Below are 20,942 nucleotides of genomic sequence, written 5' to 3'. Positions count from 1 at the left end.
GAACAGCTGAGCTGCTTCCCTTTCTCAATTAACATTTTGGCCTTTGTCGGAATTTTATCTTGTGAATTGTCATTTTTCATTGACAAGGTCTATAAGACATAATTTATGATGTCAGGTATTTTATTGGTTATTTTTTGGGAGTTTTTTTTTTGCATTTAGTAAATTCATGAGATCCAATAGCACCATCAGGTGGTGATCTACTATATAAATCAATACCAGATGAAACTTTTTCCTTCGCTTTAGTTTTTGGTAATTAGTCTCCAGAATCATAGTAATTTGCTTAATTGTTAACAAGATTTATAGTTCCTCTTGAATGTATTTAAAGGAGTAGTTCACTTTAAAAAAAAAAAAAAAAAAAACTATTGCTGATTATTTACTCACCCCCATGTCATCCGAGATATCCATGTCATTCTTTCTTCAGTCAAAAAGAAAATAAAGGTTTTTGATGAAAACATTTTTAGGATTTTTCTCCATATAATGGACTTCAATGGGAACCAAACGGTTCAAGGTCCAAAAGACAGTTTCAGTGCAAACTGAAAACGGTTCAAAGGGCTTTAAACGATTCCAGACAATGAATGGATGACATGGGGTGAGTAAATTATCAGCAAAAGTTTTTTTAAAAGTGAACTACTCCTTTAATGTATGAAGACATTTACTTGAATGCACTGTGTTTGCTTACATAAGGTAAATTAATATACTACAACTGATATCAAACTAATTGTTCAGTGACTAAAAAATAAACACAATACACTGAGCTAGTCTGTTTTCCCATTTTTTACCGGCAGATTTCACTGTAAAAAAGTTACTGCTTTAAATGAAGTACAATCAACTCGGATGTTAAGTAATTTCAACTTAGATTACATTAAAATGAGTTTAATCTTGCATAACTTCTTTTGATGAGTTAAAGCAATGTAAAAACATGTTGTCATAACTTATTGATCATTTCTTTTTTTTTTTTTTTTTTACATACCAATAATTCTTTACATTTGAAAGCCAGTAACGAATACATTGGCCGATAAATATAAATCCAAATTTTACATACCGGTAATTTTTTAGAGTCTGATTACAAAAACAAAAGCAAGCCATTTCCCAAGCACACAATTATGGTGTTCCCATTGTAATTTTATGTAGCCTATATGTCAGAGTTGCACTGTGCATATTGCACTGAACTGTATTTTTCTTTATTGAAGCGATTCAAAACCATCATGGCTCACAGTGCAAACATTATTTATCGGCTTTAAAATATTGGCTAAATTCTCTTATTGGGATTTACAGATAACATTAAAAAAAAACGTATATCGACTGATACCGATATGATGGCCAATATATCGTGCATCCCTTGTGTGAGTTGTGTGTCTGTGTATACATACATACACACACACTGAAGAATGGAAGCATGAAGTCTTGTCTTCAAAAAAAGGTAATGTTTTAATTTGAACTTTTCCTGTCTCTATGTGCAGAAGGGGTAAAAGACACAACTCATAAAAACATATGCATAACGCAGCCCTATTTACACAAAAACTTAATTATAACAAGAAGTTTAATTTAGAATGACAGAGTTAGCTGATGCTCTATGATCAAGGGTCAAAAACAGGTTAACCTACTCAAGGTTTTTACCACATGTTGAATCAGGAGTATTTCACAGATTGTGCGATAAAAAAGCTGTCTGGTCCTGTGAAGGAATAATGAAGTTCTTGAAAATGTTCATACAGTTCAGAGAAACCCATTCAGAGAAGACCTTGGTGAAAATGTGAAATGAGTGATCAGTGGCCTTTTTTCGAGGATCCAAAACCTGAGAATCCCATCACAGCAGCCATTTCATCGTCATCTTCAAAGTTGAGGTCTTCTTCTGCCTTTCTTTTCTTTTCCTTTTGCTTCTCTTTTCTGTATGCTTTTGCCTTCTCCTCCTTAACAACAGAAAAAAAAACATAAGGCAACAAATTATAAATTGTAAGACTGGAAAAAATGGCTGAACAGACCTCACCACTGGTCTATGAGACGAAAGACCTTGCTGCAAATTAACATTTGAGCATCTCTCACACACACTTCTTCCCCGTATCCCCCACTCTAGCATTTTCTTTTTTATTCTAGAACATTTGATGGTTTGTATTGGTTATCTTTCAATTAATTATGAAATTGTAATACACTTACCTGATGTAATAAATTGTTATATTTGATGATTCTAACAGACTTTGACTTTATTTTCATTAGAGTTAAAAGGAATAGTCAAACATTCACATCGATTTAATGATGCACAGATATTATTGAAAAACCTTTTCATATATGGAGTCAGATGAAATAACAGGATAATACATAAGATAAAATGTATTGCAATTAATTAAAAATCCCTATGCCATGAGAAAAGATGGAACACGTGTGAGACCTTTATCTCTAATCGAATACCGCCATTGGATCGGATTAGACAAAGCGGAAAACACAGATGAGATTGTGAGACCCTGTCATAATGTATTTAACCTTATAATGTGAAATTTGTAATTTTTTTTTTTTTTAATAAATAGAAAGCAGGTCATACACACTGAAGCATAAGTGACTCTCGCTGTGTTTTCAGCCTCTGCATTATATAAGAACTTCCTCTCCAGAGCTGCTCTGAGAGTCACTATATCAGCATTTTTTGCAGTTTCAGTTGAGAAAAACTATCGTCATATCCTAAACACAGTAGCTCAAAGGTCTTCACGGCAACCTGTTAAAATAAAAGTTCGGTTTAACTTTGGAAGAAACTGACAGAAATATCTTAATGTTGTACAGTAGAATTTAGGATCTCAATGTAATTATAATACCAACACTAATAAAAATAATACATAATATATATATATATTTTTAAATAAGATATTTCATATATTTAATAATAAATTATTTTATTTTTTAATGAATAAATTGTTGTTTTTATGAATTCCAATAATTGGACATTAGACAAAATTTAATTAAACCATTAAAATGGAATCTTTAAAAACAGAATTTGGTAATAAAAATAAATAAATACATATTATATATATATCTATATATATATATATATACAAATAAAATGTATTTTATAGGGCCGTAAACATAATTTTTGTTAAAACTTTTAATAAAATGTTATTAAATTGTATGTTTCATGATTTCAATTAATCAGACATTACTAAAATTTAATTTAACCATTCAAATTTGTCCAATATGTCAATGAACCTCAGTTTCAACACCGACCTCCTCTCGCAACTCCTTCATTCGTTCCTCAAAATCATACTCCTTCTGCTTTTCCTCCATTTTTTTCTTGTTCACTTCAAAACGTTTTTTAACTTGGTCCAATGAAGAGCGCTCTACACGCATGGACATCCCCAGGTTTCTCTGATCTATAAATGGGCATAAATGTACTGAATTAGAAAATGCTACAGGCCAACAAAGACTTTGACTTTCACAGAAATACAGCAGCTAGAATTAAGAGTAGCATGTATAGAATAAGGCAAATAAAATGAAACGTACAGTGCTTAGCATAAGTGAACACACTCATGCTAAAGTTGACTAAAAAGAGGAATAAAAAATATATTTTGGAAATTGATCTCAATGGCTTAAAATACAGGGTGCATAAGCCAGGACACCCCTATGTTAAATTCCCATAGAGTCTGGCAGATTTATATTTTTAAAGGCCAGTTATTTCATGGATCCAGGAAACTATGAATCCTGATAAAGTTCCTATGGTCTTTGGAATTAAAATATCCCCACATCATCACACACCCTTCACCATACCTGCCATAGATTGGCATGGTTTAATTTCAGCCTAATAGCTGGTTTGATTTGCATCGAGAAATGATCTTATGAAAAGTGTGCGATGATTTCTTTATTCCTTTAGCATGGGTGTGTTCATTTGTGCTAAGCACTGTATAAAAACATTATCTACAGATAGTATAAATATTCATTTAAATATTGTACAGGAACAAATGTATAAATAGGAATTTATACCTATTTAATGCATGCAGTGAAGATGTTCAAGAAACGAGAAGAACAAAGACCTCAATACTTACGTTTTTTACCATTAATATGATCTAAGAAGTTTATGGAATCTTTTACTACACAATCACAGACATTGCAGTAGTACCTGAGAGAGAGAAAAAGACGTAGACAAATATCATTGACACAAAGATACAACAGAGTGCAACAGAAAGGTTCAGAAGGAAAAACTCCATTCATTTTCTCCATAAGGAAATAGATTTTTAATGATAACTTAAATACCTCTAAAGACAGCCCTACTGTGAGCTATGAGAATGTTAATATATTGTATTTGCTTCTGTTGAAGTTTTCAGCCCCCATTATTTCTTAAAACTTAGTTTTAAAATAATTGTGTTTAATAGAGGAATTCGTGGAGATAAACTACATCAAGATGTGAATAAAAAAACTTGTGTACTCAATTGTGATGGATATTTATCGTACATGACCGTGAACTCAGACGGAAACACATTTACCAAATAAATCCCTTGATGTGCAACAAAGAATTCACATGACTTTTTCTCAACAGAGGATGTGATTGGATAACTGGACTAAAAAGCAGAACGATTTCATTGCATAGTGTCTCAAATGTGAGTTTGATCATTCTGAGCATCAAAATGGTTGGGAATAATGGGCATCTGAATGCAAGGATTTCATCTGCGCAGGTAATTTATGCCATACAAAAAAAGTGCCACATTGGCGTCACCGACTGCAGCAACCTGGGTGATTTGCCACAAACAACGATTTCGTCCTTTTCAAAACATGGAATCGAAACTGTGCTTTGTGCGCAAATGTTTTAGGCAATATTCCTATTTTGTGCACAAGTTAAATTCACAACATTGGATGGAAACATAGCCAGTGATCACTCTTTCATTAACTCATTTTGACGTTGTCATAACACAGTCAATTTTACAGCAGATACACACCCTCCCATCTCAGCCTGTGGTGTGGTCTTAGTGATGACGATAGTCTTCCCCAGTTTTGACTCCAGATCCACTTTATAATCTCTGTGGCGAAGAAGCTCCCGTTTGACGGGAGGCACAGGCTTGCCTGGAGAATGAAAAACATTGATGACATAGGAAATACCGCCATAAACTATTTCATAGGATTATGTATTTAGGTTAAATCATAAAGTGAATATTTCAGTATTCAGATACTCTTGAAAAAAGGAAGAAAAAAAACACTATGTATGGTGAATTCAGGGTTTATTGGGACACGTTTTGCCATTGAGATGATTAGGAAAAAGTGTCCCAATTAACTTTTCTGGATTTACTGAATAAGTATTGAAAGGTTACAACGTTGTATTTGCTTACCATCTTTTTTCTCTCTCTCTTCCGTGATTCGCCTCTGGGCCAGCTGTTCATATTCATCTTTGTCCCATTTGCGTCGAAAATCATTCTTAGACTACAAAAACAAGCAGAACATATTGTAAACATGTTAAATAAGTGAATCACATCAGATGTTTTCATTCGACTGCATAGAACAGCCTGTGAACATGATACACGAATATTAATGGAGAAAAAAATCCATACGATCATTTTAATAGTTTAACTAGACTGTCGGTCAATAATACTAGAGATGTTCAATTCCAAGGCATCTCATAATTAAAATAGATCTCTGTATTCGCTCTTGTTATTATTATATGACCAAACAAAACCATCTGGCGTGAAGGATATGTTAGTTTGCATCGTCCAACTATTAAGTTAAGATATAAAACATTCTACACTTTTAACGATATTATTTAAAAAAAATTAATTCGCACATAAGTTACGTCAAAATAACGCGGATAGATTGTAATTCTAAACGGAAAGATTGCAATTCTAAACAAAGAAAGAAATCAAAACAAGTGTTAGCAAATTTCTTACCCCACTGCCAGACGCCATTTTGCTATTGTGATGCCGTAAAGAGTGCGTGGTTGTCGTAAACTAGTGCTGCTGTTGCTCATCTATTTCAAAAGTGATCAAACTGTTTTCACTGACAGCTGACTTTTTTCACAATGCAATAGTCGTTAGCTAAACACGTTTTATGTTTTGTTACGTTTAAAGTATTTTCACGAATTGGTTTGTGTTTCATAGTTGTTTTACTGTTTACATTTAGCTGAAAAGCCTCAAATAGGCTGGTTCCATTTTGACAACTTTTACCCGATGCTTGTACCCCATATTCAATTTTTTTTTGTTTTTTATTTTTGCAAAGAGCTTAACATTGTCACTCGTTCGTTGTTGTTGTTACCAATACTTTAACGTAGGCTATATATAGGCATACTTTGTGTCTAAATAGAGAAGCTGACAACTTTTTGTTTTCTGTGGGTATGACCAAACTGTGGAGCCTACTAGGCATTTTCATAATAAAAGCGCAAATATTTCCTTACGTTATTACATTATTTTATCATGAATCATTTATTGTGATTTTTTTTTTAATGATTACTGGCCTTTTGCTACCTGTCTCATTTGTACAGCCCCGCCCCCGATACACCTGTCGCTGATAAAAAGCTTTGTCAAACGCAACGTGTCGTGTGGCTGTAGCCAAAATCATGACAACACGCATAGAAAGCCTTCTTCAAAGCCCCTTTGAGTCGCGGTTGTATGTTTCCAAAGTTCTGCTTGCTCATTTTTAAATATAATGATGTGTTACTGTTGTGTGTAGGGACTCTGTGTCTTTTGTTTTTTATTTTAGAAGTCTGCCCCTACACTTGTGGCCAACAGATGTTGCCCAAGACTTCAAGACTAAAACACATTCTCTTCCATGTAGCCCAGAACCTTGGCTTCTACCAGGCTGCAGTACAGTGTATGATAGTCTTGTGAGGTAAATATCTAGTTTGAGGAATGACATGGTAATTTGTTCTCTTATGGTTTTGCTACAAATTACAAACTTGATAATGCTGTCTTGTGAATCGCTGTCTGTCCCCCCACCCACCCAGCTGCTCTAAAACCCCTCAGTCAGCCTCACATAATGGAGAAAAGACTTCTGCTGTTCAGAAACCTCGCAGGTCTGTTATTAAGATGTTTTTGGTCGTGTAGAAGATGTTTTAGGGAGGAAGATTTAACTTCTAAATGTCATGTACAACCATTTTTAAAGTGGGGGCATTTCTTCCAAATTCAGGTCCTCCATCCTTGAGCGATGCATCCTGAAGATGTCTACAGCTAGTGTTGCTGTTGGAACCGAAGACATTGATGGGATCAAGAGGTCTGGGAAATGTTTCTTGGTGTATAAGTAAATAATAAAACAAAGTAACTATTTATTTGGCCTTGTTCCAGCCAATTAAATGACAAACTCATTCTTATAGGTCACCATCAGGGGTACAGTGGAGCCCCCACAATGCTGACCCATCACATTTTGAGACGAACGAGGCCGTTTTAAAGCGCAGACAAAAACAGATTCAGTATGGAAAGAATACCTGTGGCTACCAGAACTATGAGCAGCAGGTTCCAAAGTGAGAGCTGGTGAAAATTAAGTTGCAAAAAACGGTTCATGTCATTTGTCTTGTTGGATATTTTCCTGATTGTAGTGAAAGTGTAAATAAGCTTTCTGGGTATTATATCTCCTCAATGTTCAGGCGTCTGCGTGTCCCTGGGATCCACCCTTCCACTCCAAACAAACACCGTAAATATAGTCGCAGATCTTGGGATATGCAAGTCCGGCTCTGGCGGCGAGCGCTTCATGCATGGGACCCACCATCCGCCTCCCAGAAAAACATGGAAGGACAAGACCCTGTTGATCAATTGTAAGTCTTTAATGACTTCAATTAATTACATTAGAAAATAATTCAATTTACTTTTCTTTTACTCTCTTAGGCAGAGCTTGCTTGAGAAGATGAATACAGAGCTTTGTGAAGCCAGCGAAAATGAGAGCACACAGTGGGAAATGGCAACAGACTCCATTATTTCCCAACCCTCTGAGTTCTCAACCGATGATCCATGGCTGCCTTCTAATGCTTCTCAGGTCAGACCTAAATATTAAAAGGCTGTATTTGAAGTGGAATACTCTGTCATGTCTTCTGTGTCTAATACACTGCACCTCTTTGCAAATGTAACGAGTCAAAGCATTTATTGTTTGAAGAGCCAGTGTCATTTTCTTCAGATGGTTTCAGTGCTAATTTGGATTTTCTTCTGTCCAGATTGGAGTCCCATGCCACCAGAACCAAACCTCTCAGCTTGGATTGGGCTATACCTTTAGTAGTCACCTAACGGCACAGGAAAACGTCCTAGGATGGCTGCGATTTCTCCTCGAGACAGACCACAACCGAAACCAGGTGCCTTTGTTGCATGAAGAGCCTTTCTGGAGATATACGTAGCGTCTCCTCAAATGATGTGACTGGTCGGCACAGATCAGGTTCTACCAGCAGTGTTAGAAGAATTACACGTTAGAATCACCGTCTCCTAGTTCAGAATGTTGTGCACTATGTATTTTGCAATCAAGACATCCCCTGCAGATGAATGTTTAAATGTTGTACACTTCCAAGTTGCTACTCTGTTCCTCACTTTCTAATTTATTTATTTTATCGTGTCCTTCAAATGCACAGGTTCTGTTTTATTTTGTTCTTGACACTACGTTTCCCTCCTGTTTGTCACATCACTGTTTTTCTAAAAACAGGAACTTTAGAAGTTTTATTTCTTATTTTTGTGTGGAATGAATGGAAACTAAAACTAATAAAGATGTGGACTGGCTATAGCTTACTCTCCTTTTGTTTTTAGTTGTGCTATTTATTGGTGCATCAAGTTTATCTCCAGCAAACCTTTTCAACAAGTTCATCATTGTTGATCCTGGAACATTGTTGATCAGATTTGATGTTCTAAGTTCTCTTTGTTTGGAAGTTACCTAAGATGCTTAACAAATTATCCTCTGTATAGTAGTTATGCTTCAAACATTTACACAACAAATGTACCCTGAATGCTGTATTATGCACGCCAGGCTGCAATGTCAAATTGTAAAGAAATAAGCTACTATGGAGCTATTGACCATCAAAGTGTTCACAAATTCAAGTGTTTGTGGTTCACACGGGGCAATAACCGTATTGTTTTAAAAAACTTGCACTTTGAAGCCGGTTTTCAAAAGTTTGCTTTTTTATTCCCAAGCTCCCAAAAAGCTGTTATCGTGTAAATTATTAGTTAAAACGCATACATTTACTAGTTGAACTGTAAATGGCCCCTTAAAGGGATGATAAATTAATGAATTAAAATTCCACATTAGCCACTGACTTCCATTTTCTTTCCTCTTTCTATGGAAGTCAGTGAGGTCCTTCCACTCTGTTTACCAAATATTCTTCAAAATATCTTTTTTGTGTGTTAAACAGAAAAACTTGTACATGTTTGGGGCAACTTTGGAGTGAAACTCCACTGTTAATACAACCTCACTCAAATAATTGTACCTTTTTATTGGGCTCAATTACATGAGCAATGCAAGTTTATTGATTGGGTACGAAGTTATCAGAATGTGGATAATGTCAAACACTTCAGGTGGCTAGCTTTAACGTTTTCCATTTTACCTCGTGAATAATCTGATTTTATTTAGAGGATAAAAATATAGGGAAATTGTATATATATTTTCGAAAATAAGCACTAAATTAGATGGGGGAATTTCTAAAAAATTATGAAAATCCTTTTATAGGGTTCACTACAATTCCCATGATTCCAAGAGTCGTATTATTCTCAGGATCGGTTCAGTCAAAGAGAACCACTGCGCTGTATATTGTCAGACACTCCACAGCTTTATATTGTCAATTTATTAATCTGATAACAGTTGTTCCCTTTTAGTTCTCATACAGCTACTCGCAGTCTAAAAACAGCTCTGATAAACCCGAGACCGTATTTGCCCTGAGTGTTATTTACAAATTCCTCCATAGAAAGGACGCACTATTTCTCCCTAGTGGGCGACGTTGAGAAGACAGTCTGTATCGACCAAGCGTGCAATTGCAGACCTATCCACAATTTTACTCGATCCTTTAAATCATTTTCAGATCGCTTATGACCCAGCATACGTTATTTGAACGATATGTTTTTGTTGAACCGAGTAGTCGACAATCGTATACAGATATATTCCCAGGCCAAAGCGAGGACGGTTTGTATTAGACAGCAAGCCGACCTGCTTTAGCTTCTCGTACCGAATTGGCTGAATCTCTCGGTTGCGAGCAACATAGAAGGCCTGGGGTTTTATCGACCACACTCGGTTGACTTAAGGTAAGCCATTATCGTCGAAAATCATCAGTGCATCCTCGTTTAAATGTTGCATTCTTTATATAAATGTGTAGTTTTGCTGCAGTCGGGCTCATTGTGCTTGGCTTAACGTTAACAGCTAGAATTGGCTCGTGGGGGCAGAATTGCATTTCATAAACGCGTGTAAACAAATCTGCAGCACATGGCAGGGATGCAGTAATTCGCTTTTGCAGATTTGCGAACAGAACTGACCCCTATGAAACGGGAAGACATTCTAGCTTTATTTCTGTAATAGGCCTGTTTAACGTTACAGCTCCGCGTTAGCTAACTTACTATAGCCCGGGTCGCCTGTTCCTGATTGGCTTGAATGCAGCCTGTTATTTTTAATTATCATGCAATGAATAATGTTTCACACAATGTAAAATATAGAATTAGAGTTTTGGGGTTTCAAGTGTGTTATACGCTTGCATACGCTGCGAAATCGAGAGTTACAACCGGTTCACGCGATATGAAACCGCTTTCTGTTTCCTAATGTCGACCGATGCATATTTATAGTCTCAATTCATTCGCTCAAAAATCAATATACTCTTAATGTGTATACTTGCTCAGAATGGCTAAACTTGGCTAATGCCCCGTGCAAACCTCACGCTCGCGCTTCAGTAATGTAACGTTAACCCAGTGGCCTAGCCCGACCTTCAGCGCGATTTTATTCTGTTTTGTTAATAGCGATATGTGATCCTGAAACATACATATACACACAGACACATACATATCTTTTATTTCTTCAGATGATTTGAATCCTAGACGAAGGATATGTTGTGCTACATGTCACGCTTAATGTGCTTATAATGGAGATGACAGGCAGGCTCCCCCTCCCCCTCCATCATCAGCCGCGACCGCTCAGCGCGTTACCAAGGCAACGGCGGAACCGAACCCGAATATTCTCGTGACCGCCATGAAACGTCATTATTAGCGACGTTTTTTCACTTAAATCAGCATCTGTGAATTATTATTTCCCTACCTCACTATCTAAATCAGGTTTTTTTTAATTATTTTAGATGCATGGACTCTATATACGATCATCCTTGTTGGAGGAAGCCCCTATCCTAAATTTTTATACTGTAAAAATGAATATGTCTTTTGGAATATATTTAAATGATATTAATTTCTTTTTCTACTCATCATAGTACTACACTGTAAGAGTTATTTATTTATTTATTTATTCATTCATTTTAATTCATTAAAATCTTCCCTGACCTCTGTAATTATTGTAAAAAGTGATGTTTGGTGTTGGAAAGGTGCTATATAAATTAAAAATTATTATTAATTTATTTAAAAATTTTACATTGTTTTTGTTTACACCTTTTCACAGACCCCCTAGCACTCACTTGCACTAAGGGGCCAGTTTAAAAGTATTTGAGACTATATTAATTGGGTTGGGCAAAATACTCCCCTCAAGTTATTATTTTTTACCTGACTAACGAGTTTATGGTCATCGAAAGACTTTTCTGAGGTAAATATAGCATTACATGATATATTGTTACAAGCTATTTGACATATTTTGACAGTTGAAAAATGGCCAAATTGGTAATTTCGTAAAAAAAAAAAAAAAAGGAGAGTATTTGAAATCTGACACTTTGTTTTATATCAAAAGTAGCAAAGCTTATTGCGAGTTACTGGATGGGATGTGCTCTGCAATATTCTGTTCATTCATCAACTAAAAACAGCAAGATTGAGAAAAATGAGAATCTATACCCATCCATACTTAATAATAACAAGCACTAGACTAGTATCTATACATCAGTCATGTCGGACAACGTGTTTTTAGTGCTTGGTGTGGCAGTGAGCACAGACAGGGAAGGATGTGTTGGTGGGACTTCCCACAGTGGCATCAGGCCAGCGGAACAGCCGGTTCCTTACTGTGCAGCTTTCCCAGACACCTGTCACCAAGCAGCCGCTATTCATGTGTGCTGTAATGGGAGACCACTAGCAGACTAGGCCGTTGCCCTGCAGGGTTACTGTCCTTAGCGGAGCTTGGAAAGCGAGAACTTCAATCCCTTTTGTCTTATTAAAATATAACCTGGCAATACATCAGAAGAGAAACATAAGTTTAGCTCAAGAATATCCAAATTTTGATTAAAATGTTAGTTAGATTAGCATGGCTGCCATTGAAAACATAATGTTTGCCCTATAAAGCCAGTATTTTAGTTTACAGGAATCTGAATCTCCTTTTTTTTTTTTTTTTGTGGTGGACTTTCTTTTGCGAGCATATTTTCCAATGTTGTTTTGTGGGTACTAGTCAGTCTCCTGAAATTCCTGGTTTGTTTCAGTGTAAAAGTGTGATGTCAGCAATTTAGAATTAAGGACTTATTAATCAAAGGGAATTTTATATGTGCGCTGTAGGCAATGCATAGTTAATGAAGACGGCTTATACCTGCTTTATAAAGAGGATTGTTTGTACTATGAAAGTATTAAATGGAGGTAAAATGATAGTTTTTTCCTCCATTTTATACCAGACTCATGGTGTTTAATGATTTTTTTTTTAGAAAGGAGATGGCGAGATTCTTCTATTTAGCGTCTTGTTGGTGCAGCCGCTTAAATATATTTAGCCAGGGAAAGACTCGGAAATAAAACAAAGAATAAATAAATTGAGCAATACGTTTTTTCCGTGCGTAATTTTGCAAGGTTTTGTTATACACAAGGATTTATACTCTTCCTTGTAAACATGACAAGTTTTACATGTGAGCTAAACTGTAGACTTTTTAAATTTCGCTAATTTTCGTTTTCGCTAAAAATCGTTTCGCTAATTTTAATATTCTTGACACTTTCAGCAGCGAGACTGGGGACCCTGGTATTCTGGGACATTTACCATTAACATTTGTTTAACCGTTTTTCATGTTCCACCATTTTCTATTGTCCTTAGGGCTGAGATGGTGGCAGTTTTTTACCACCATGGTGGTAATGGACCAACTACTGGGGGTATATATATATATATATAGATGTTGACCTAACTTAAATTAATTGTAATAATTAAACATAATAACAAATGAGGGTTAAACATCAGTTTCGTAAAAAAAAAAGGTGTGTGTTTATTTTAGCCCTTCTGTCAGTGAAACAACACACTACAGCCTGTACCACGTTGAAATAAATATCAGTAAATAATGATAACCTAAATAAGATAAGAATGTTAAATATTACATGAAAAAAACATTTGTTTTATACATCTTCTCAAAGATACATTTTTTATATACGCTGCTCTGTGCTTTGAGAGGGATGTTGGACACGAGCAGGACAGAGACTATTGGAGGGTCCGAAATTGCTTACTCTCTGAGAAGGTACTACGCCTCCTAAATTGAATTTAAACTTACTTTGGGACTGTTAAATGAAATTAAGACTTACTACATCTTCATCTTGTTACTGTCATATGACCTACCAGCAGTTGCGTCACTTCACTCCCATTTATAAATCCTCTCCCGTGGCCTCATGGGATAGTAAAGTGTCCATCGTATGCACATCTCAGCATCTCACCGGAAGTAGTAGTTGGCAATCTGGGGACTTTTCATCAACTGTTTATCAAATGCTTTGCATTGGGACATACTACTGTGTTTGAGGACTATTTTTCGCATGTTATATGGTGGGAAAGTGTTCGATTTCGGCCGCTATCCGATATCTTGTACAAGCAACAACAAAATGTGTCATTTAGCGTTCAGATACATTTATTTAAAGGGGTCATAATCATGAGGAATCAGTTCCTAGAGTCAGATCCTAGAGTCCAAAAAAAAGACCAAATAATTTTAAAGGGTAAGAGGAAATGGTACTGAAGAACTAATATATGAGAAACAAAAAAATTGATTAAATCTTTATTGATTGTTTTGACATCTGTGCCTCAGGTGAGGACGTCATCATGGTTCCTGAGTGACACCGAGCGAGCAGCATGTCCTGGATTTTTGGTGGACAGTGCTTCAGTTTTATTTAGTGTACATTAGACTCTTTTCCCACCTTTCCTTCTTCCTCCAATTTGCCATGCCATGGTTTCGTTAAATGTTCATCAACAACGTTGTCCCAGCATCAGCAACGACCACTGGACAGCAAACTGGTAAAACTTTTGTTTTAGATCTCAGTACAGTATTATGTAGTTCACAGATGTGTAGTAGGCTCAATCAAGCTCTCCAGAATATCTGTCTGTTAATGTAATGCAGTTAATCATTTCTTTTTCTTCTTTCAGTCTCTACTTCATCGTCAGAGCCCCGAAACCAGCCGGCCCACAGATGGATTGATGCCTGGTATGTAACTTATCAGACCTCTCTCTTGAGGATCTGGAGCATTGATCTATCACTTTAAATAGCTCCTTAAAGGGATAGTTCACTTTGAAATTATTTTTTGGTATGTTTTAGCTTACCTCAAGGGCATCCAAGATGTAGGTGTCTTTGTTTCCGCAGTAGTTTCAATTTTGATATTTTTAGGTCAACCCGTTCTTGTCTGTCAGTCATATAATGAAGGTCTATGGTCACCACCTCAAAGAGCATGCACAGAGAAGTCCAAATTAAACATGATTCAATGACTCGTAAATGGAACCAGAAGTGCTAAAATGCGAACTCATTTTTGGGTTTTGGCCTACAAAAATATGTCATCCCGGCAGCACCCTATAAAGTCTTCTCACATTATAATGTATTCCGACCTGTTTCAGAGAGCAGTTACTGGCAGCTCTGCCCTCCTTCGAAGGCCAGCCTGCAGGGGGTGCTCAGCTCCAGCTTCCCCCCCGGCCCCGTGCCCCTGGGTCCTCCAGAAAGCCACCTGCCGGAGGGGGATGCCCTGAACCGTCCGCTCGCCCCTAGCACCTCTGTGACGGACCTGTCTTTTCCCGGGCCTCCCCCTCCCCCCCCGCCACCCCCCAAACGCCACTGTCGTTCGCTGTCTGTACCAGAGGACCTTTCACGCTGCCGGTACACCTGGCGGCCGAGCGCCTCCAAGGTCTGGACACCAGTGAACCGCCGATGCCACAGTGGAGGGGGCGCGGGGGGGCCGTGTCCACTGCGTGCCCCCAGCTCCTCGTTAAACTCCTCGCTGCATTCTTCTTCCAGCCCCACCTTTTTCAGCCTGGCCCTCTCCCCGGATTCCCCACTGCCGTGGACTTTCCCCTGGGACCCGAGTGACGTTGCCGGAGGCGGCGCCTGCTGCTGCTTCTTCCCCTCGCCATCCTCGTGCTCCTCCTCTCCCTCGCCGCTCCACCCGCCGCCTCCGCCACAGAGGCGCTTTTCCCTCTCTCCCGTCCTCATCCGAGAAGCTGCCGCCCAGTTCCTGCCGCCACCTCCGGTGCCCCCGCAAATCACGTCTCACCCTCCGGCGGTGCCGGCCTCGCCGTCGTCCGCCTGCAGCACTCCGTCTTCTGTGCGCCGTGCTCTTCCTCCTCAACTTCCACGGTGCCATTCTCAGCCCTGCGACCTTCTCCTGCTCAAACCTGGCCTAAAACGCCGGAGGGACCCGGACAGGCCATGCGCACGGCCTGTGCTAGACTTCGCCAAAATGACTCAGGTATGCGTTTGCTATTCCTTAGTTAATACGGATAAAATATCATCTTGTTGTTTTGAGGAGGAAAAAGAGGCAGTGGACTGTTTGATAAAGAAAAAGAGACATTACAAATGTGACATCAAAGAGCGTGCAAAATAGAGTGATGACGTCACTTTGTAGGACAACTCGGAAGTTAGCGGCGCATGGGTTCCCTCGATCAAAAAGCAATGCATTTTCCCCATAGATGGACTTTTGGAAAATCGCAAAAAATAAGATCTGTGTTTAACAAAGAGTTGTGACCCTTACACGTTTTGTCTATCAAGATAATCTCTACAAGTTAATCCAAAATGTATACATTTTGAAGCCTATTTAAAAAAAAAAAAACAAGCAGACACGAGGGCTTGGAGCCAGAGGGGCGTAAGTGGCTTTTAACAAACTTTACAGGAAAGACAAGACAAAATTTTGACCACACTTCAATCACCTGTATTATTAATCTTAAACCACAAACATTGCAACCACAGACATACTTGCATGAATGAGTATTTAAGTTAAAAAAATTGTATGGCATATAAACACAATGAACATGTTCTAAAACATTTTCAAATAAAAAATATGTCAGATATGCCTTTTGTTGCTTTATTCAATACAGTTTGATCTCAGGTAGGTATTTTTGGCACCATTGGATAGAGTTCATCGAGACCTTTATTTTGATATAAAAAAATGCCACTTACGCCCCTCTGGCTCCAAGCCCTCGAGTTTAAAAAAAAAAAAACACAATCTGCTTATAACTGTGTGTTCTATATCATAGATCAAAACGTGAGGATATTTAGAGGCTTTGTTCACCACAGACTTTTTCAGACCCATTTCAGGCGATTTAGCAAGAACCCATTCTAAAATCCCATAGACTTTAGAGCGAGGGAACTGGGATTGCTAAAATGTTAACTCACTTCCGCGTTTTGGCCTAAAAAGTGACGTTGTTATTTTGGCACTCTATAGGGCTAGGTATTGATACAGATTTCCTGATTCTATTTATTTGATTCAATTCCCGTTCACAAGCTCTTGACCTTACAGATTTAATAATATTAATAATAATCCCCCTCAAAAGAAAAATCGGTAACACTTTACAGTGAGGTTCATTACTTAACTTTTTTTATTAACCCATTTGTGCCCAAATTTTTCTGAATGGTTTCATGCATATAGTCGTGTTAATAATGTCCCTTGTGAACATGTTCTGCATTTAATTTCCTTAGTTTTTTTTTTTTTGAAAATCGTATTTGAATGTGCGCCAACTATAGTTGCCGGTGGGCAAATATGTTGTATGCACCCCCTCAATGTTAAATATGAATAGGAGGAGAACATTTGGCATCTATCTCAAAACAACTGCTTTCAACAGATCAATCTTTATTCATAAACAAATTTATTGTGTATAAAAGTCGAAGAACGTTTGATGCGAACCCAAAAAAAGCGTAATCTAGTTTATAATCGCTTGAATATGAAACCACAACAAACAAATCCATTTGTCTTAAACCTTGTGCGCTGTTTGGGGTCTTTTTGACTCACATTTCTAAGTTTCATTTATGGGGATAACACAGATAAATTGACATGGTTTAGTGTAAGAGTTTTGCCCATCTTTTGGAAAATGCCGTTTTAAAAGTAACAAATTATCACTTTAACCCATGGAAGCTTGTTTCCGCCACTGAATAAAAAAATATAATAAATAATTGTGACTTTTTATCTCACAATTCTGACTTTTTTTTCTCACAATTGCGAGTTTATATCTCACAATTCTGACTTTATTTCTCAGAATTGCGTGATATAAAGTCAGAATTGCGAGATATAAAGTCAGAATTGCGAGATATAAAGTCAGAATTGCGTGATATAAAGTCGCAATTCTGAGAAAAAAAGACAGAAGTGTGACTTTTTTTTCTTACAATTGCGAGTTTACATCTCGCAATTCTGACTTTATAACACATAATTGCGAGTTTATATGTCGAAATTCTGACATCTTTTCTCAGAATTGTGAGATATAAACTCGCAATTGCGACTTATTAGGCCAATTCTAAGGGGAAAAAAAGACTAAATCCCCTCCCCCCCCACCTCAGAATAGTTTAAATCTCACAATTCTGACTTTATATCATGCATTTCTGACTTTATAACACGCAATTGCGACTTTATATCTCGCAATTCTGACTTTATAACTCGCAATTCTGACTTTATATCTTGCAATTCTGACTTTATATCTCGCAATTCTGACTTCATATCTCGCAATTCTGACTTTATATCTCGCAATTCTGACTTTATAACTCGCAATTCTGACTTTATATCTTGCAATTCTGACTTTATATCTCGCAATTCTGACTTCATATCTCGCAATTCTGACTTTATATCTCGCAATTCTGACTTTATATCTCGCAATTCTGACTTTATATCTCGCAATTCTGACTTTATATCACGCAATTGCGACTTTATATCTCGCAATTCTGACTTTATAACTCGCAATTCTGACTTTATATCTTGCAATTCTGACTTTATATCTCGCAATTCTGACTTCATATCTCGCAATTCTGACTTTATATCTCGCAATTCTGACTTTATAACTCGCAATTCTGACTTTATATCTCGCAATTCTGACTTCATATCTCGCAATTCTGACTTTATATCTCGCAATTCTGACTTTATATCTCGCAATTCTGACTTTATATCTCGCAATTCTGACTTTATATCTCGCAATTCTGACTTTATATCTCGCAATTCTGACTTTATATCACGCAATTGCGACTTTATATCACGCAATTCGGACTTTTTATCTCGCAATTGTGAGAAAAAAAGTCAGAATTGTGAGATAAAAAGTCGCAATTATTTACTTTATTTTTTTATTCAGTGGCGGAAACAAGCTTCCATATTAACCAGTAGATGGCTCTTAGTTCATGTTCATAAAAATGCAGCTGTTCATGTTAGTTCACAGTGCATTAATGATGTTAACAAATACAACCTTTGATTTTAATTATGTATTAGTGAATGTTGAAATTAATATTAATATGGATTAAAGCTGTATAAATATTGTTCATTCTTAGATCATGTTAACTAATGCCTGGTTCAGATTACACGATATTAGCCACGACGATCCACGACAAGATTTTAGGAGTCAAAATTGCGTAAACTGACACAAAAAAAATCGTGTAATCTGAACCAGGCCTTATTGAACCTTATTGTAATGTGTTCCCCAAATGTCTAGCTTAAACTGACAAATTGTTTTGTTTAAAAAACTCATAACCCTTGTCATCCTTGTCAGGTGCTGTAACATATGCTGAGTAATCCTTATTAAAAAATGTGTGCTAGCTATAGTAGCTCAACACGAATGTGGCATGTGGCATCCGTCCATGACACTTAAAAACTCTTAAAGTATATGATCGTGTCCCAAAAAGTTGCGTTGGGCAATCTTAGAAATTACACCCATGTTTTTTTTAATCACTAAACTAAACTACTCCACTATCCCTTCATTTTCAGACTCGAAGCACAGACCCTCTTAGTTACATGGAACGTGGCAGATTGGCCTGTGGAGGCGACGTCTGTATGGGCCTTGAGCCTTTTTTTGGAGACTTCAGAGGCTCATGTTCACCAGCTGAAGGCCTGGGCAGGACAAGTATCGGGCCGTTAAGTGAAAGTGACGAGGAGGAGGAGAGAGAGGAGGAGGAGGACCCTGAAGACCGCGACGGAGGACAAACTAGCGTGTTTGAAAGGGATTGTACTGAACTAGACATCACCCTCATTGAGGAGAACTGAAAGTTATCTGGGGAAGATCTTCACCTCCACCGCCAGCATTCAGCTCCGCACCACCTGCTACCTTACACTGGCAGGCCTCTCAGGAACCCTGCTGCCCTCGCACGAGGCGCGCAGGCGTAGACGCCCATTAATGAAGACATGCCGACTACTATCATATGCAGGCAAGTCACAGACGCTGACCCATCAACATTGTACATTCCAGAATGAGTTGCTGAGACAGTCTGAAGGATGCAAATATTTCAAAAAGGTTTTATGTGTATCGGACGTCCTCTTAGAATTCAGAACGGAACCGGAGGCGAACAGCTTCCCGCTTCTTTCGTTTTTTTTTTTGTCTTTCCTCTCGACTTGTTTTGATAGTAAGAATAGACTTTCTTGGATGACGGTTATAAATATCAGTGTTTTGTTCGGTTGAAATATAAAAGGGCAGTATGACATAGCAGTATTTACTCTGCAGACCTTTATACTTCCTGACGAAGGTCCATCTAATTCAACATAAGCCTTAAGATGCCTGTTTTTTTTCTTCCTCTTAATCAAAAGATTCCTCAAGGAAATGAATTGTGTACTGTAGCTGTTGTTCTGTTTTTTTTCTTTTCTGCAGACTCTCTTTTTTTTTTAATCTGTACAATGCATTCCTCTAAAACTGAAATGTGTATACATTTATTAATGCACTGTATTTGGGACATTTAGAAAGAAACAATGAAAGCAACCACTGTATTCTGAAGGCACATTGTTATACTGTATTGTACAGCGAGTATTTGTTCAAATAAGTTGTGTAAAGATGGTAGCTTTAAGGTTGGAGACAGGCTATTTCTGTCATTTAGAGATTTTTTTTATTGTATGTGTGATCAATTCAGACTCGGTTTATGTAAAAATAAAGTTTATTTGAAATTATGGTGCGTTGACATACTAACCCAAATGAGTTTCCTTCATAATTAATGAATGGCAATATTACATACATTCAAATGAGTTAAAATAATTACATTTTCCATTATGATGTTGAATGGAATGCAACAAAAATGTTAAACACTTTTTATGTAGTGGTTTGTAAGTCTTTAAAGGGGTAGTCCACTTTGAAATTAGGTGTCTTTGTTTCCGCGGTAGTTTCAATTTTGATGTTTTTAGGTCAAACCGTTCTGGTCACCACCTCAAAGAGCATGCACAGAGAAGTCCAAATTGAACATGATTTATTGACTCATAAATGCAAGTACACATTGATGGCCTAAGACATGAAACGAGCGGTTTGTGTGAGAAAATGAACAGTATTTATATCGTTTTTACCTTTTGTTACCACAGCCACAAAGCGCCCTCGCCCTCAGGATCACTTGGACGTGGCTGTTGTTACAAGAGGTTAAAAACGTAACCCAAACTGCTCGTTTTCGTGTCTTAGGCCATTAATGTGTACTTACATTTATGAGTCATTAAATCATGTTTAGTGTCTGAAACCAAAACATGAAATCACATTTTTTTAAAACATTTTTTCTCTCAGCCACATGAGGGCACTACTAGTCTGTTTCAGAAATT

The 20,942-nt window shown here is 37.3% G+C and overlaps 3 protein-coding genes across 3 annotated transcripts; 2 read left to right on the top strand and 1 right to left on the bottom strand.

Annotated features, from left to right (window-relative positions):
- Positions 1 to 1,402: 1,402 nt before the first annotated feature.
- Positions 1,403 to 5,999, bottom strand: zmat2 (zinc finger, matrin-type 2). Its single transcript, XM_039694034.2, has 6 exons — positions 5,847 to 5,999; positions 5,295 to 5,385; positions 4,908 to 5,031; positions 4,020 to 4,093; positions 3,205 to 3,350; positions 1,403 to 1,907 (listed from the first exon to the last, which is right to left on the bottom strand). Exons 1-6 carry the CDS (start codon positions 5,862 to 5,864, stop codon positions 1,764 to 1,766), a joined length of 597 nt encoding a protein of 198 aa, XP_039549968.1. The 5' UTR covers positions 5,865 to 5,999; the 3' UTR covers positions 1,403 to 1,763.
- Positions 6,000 to 6,421: 422 nt separating this feature from the next.
- slbp2 (stem-loop binding protein 2) lies at positions 6,422 to 8,649 on the top strand. Its single transcript, XM_039694033.2, has 8 exons — positions 6,422 to 6,561; positions 6,655 to 6,783; positions 6,899 to 6,967; positions 7,081 to 7,164; positions 7,265 to 7,411; positions 7,535 to 7,702; positions 7,773 to 7,920; positions 8,096 to 8,649. Exons 1-8 carry the CDS (start codon positions 6,512 to 6,514, stop codon positions 8,270 to 8,272), a joined length of 972 nt encoding a protein of 323 aa, XP_039549967.2. The 5' UTR covers positions 6,422 to 6,511; the 3' UTR covers positions 8,273 to 8,649.
- A 1,146-nt stretch (positions 8,650 to 9,795) lies between these two features.
- On the top strand, positions 9,796 to 20,314 carry fam53c (family with sequence similarity 53 member C). Its single transcript, XM_039694019.2, has 5 exons — positions 9,796 to 10,154; positions 14,021 to 14,226; positions 14,356 to 14,413; positions 14,818 to 15,662; positions 19,146 to 20,314. The coding sequence occupies exons 3-5, from the start codon at positions 14,407 to 14,409 to the stop codon at positions 19,419 to 19,421; spliced, it is 1,128 nt and encodes a 375-aa protein (XP_039549953.1). The 5' UTR covers positions 9,796 to 10,154; positions 14,021 to 14,226; positions 14,356 to 14,406; the 3' UTR covers positions 19,422 to 20,314.
- The last annotated feature ends 628 nt before the right edge of the window (positions 20,315 to 20,942 follow it).

The sequence above is a fragment of the Pimephales promelas genome, chromosome 19, assembly GCF_988280905.1.
Source record: "Pimephales promelas chromosome 19, fPimPro1.hap1.1, whole genome shotgun sequence".
In the NCBI taxonomy this organism is placed as follows: Eukaryota; Metazoa; Chordata; class Actinopteri; order Cypriniformes; family Leuciscidae; genus Pimephales; species Pimephales promelas.
Note: the sequence above shows the minus strand (reverse complement) of the source record. Positions and strands in the feature narration are given on the sequence as shown.

Bases quoted from the DNA above. Each gene is read 5' to 3' on its own strand.
- zmat2 (XM_039694034.2), bottom strand. The intron at 4,094-4,907 runs GTGTGTATCTGC...TCTCTCTCTCAG, and splicing joins CCACAGGCTGAGATGGGAGG to GTACTACTGCAATGTCTGTG. The intron at 1,908-3,204 runs GTCGGTGTTGAA...TCTGTTGTTAAG, and splicing joins TGAAGGAGTTGCGAGAGGAG to GAGGAGAAGGCAAAAGCATA.
- slbp2 (XM_039694033.2), top strand. From the start codon at position 6,512: ATGACAACACGCATAGAAAGCCTTCTTCAAAGCCCCTTTGAGTCGCGG. The intron at 6,562-6,654 runs GTATGTTTCCAA...TTTTTATTTTAG, and splicing joins AGCCCCTTTGAGTCGCGGTT to AAGTCTGCCCCTACACTTGT. The intron at 7,165-7,264 runs GTCTGGGAAATG...TCATTCTTATAG, and splicing joins GACATTGATGGGATCAAGAG to GTCACCATCAGGGGTACAGT.
- fam53c (XM_039694019.2), top strand. The intron at 15,663-19,145 runs GTATGCGTTTGC...CTTCATTTTCAG, and splicing joins ACTTCGCCAAAATGACTCAG to ACTCGAAGCACAGACCCTCT.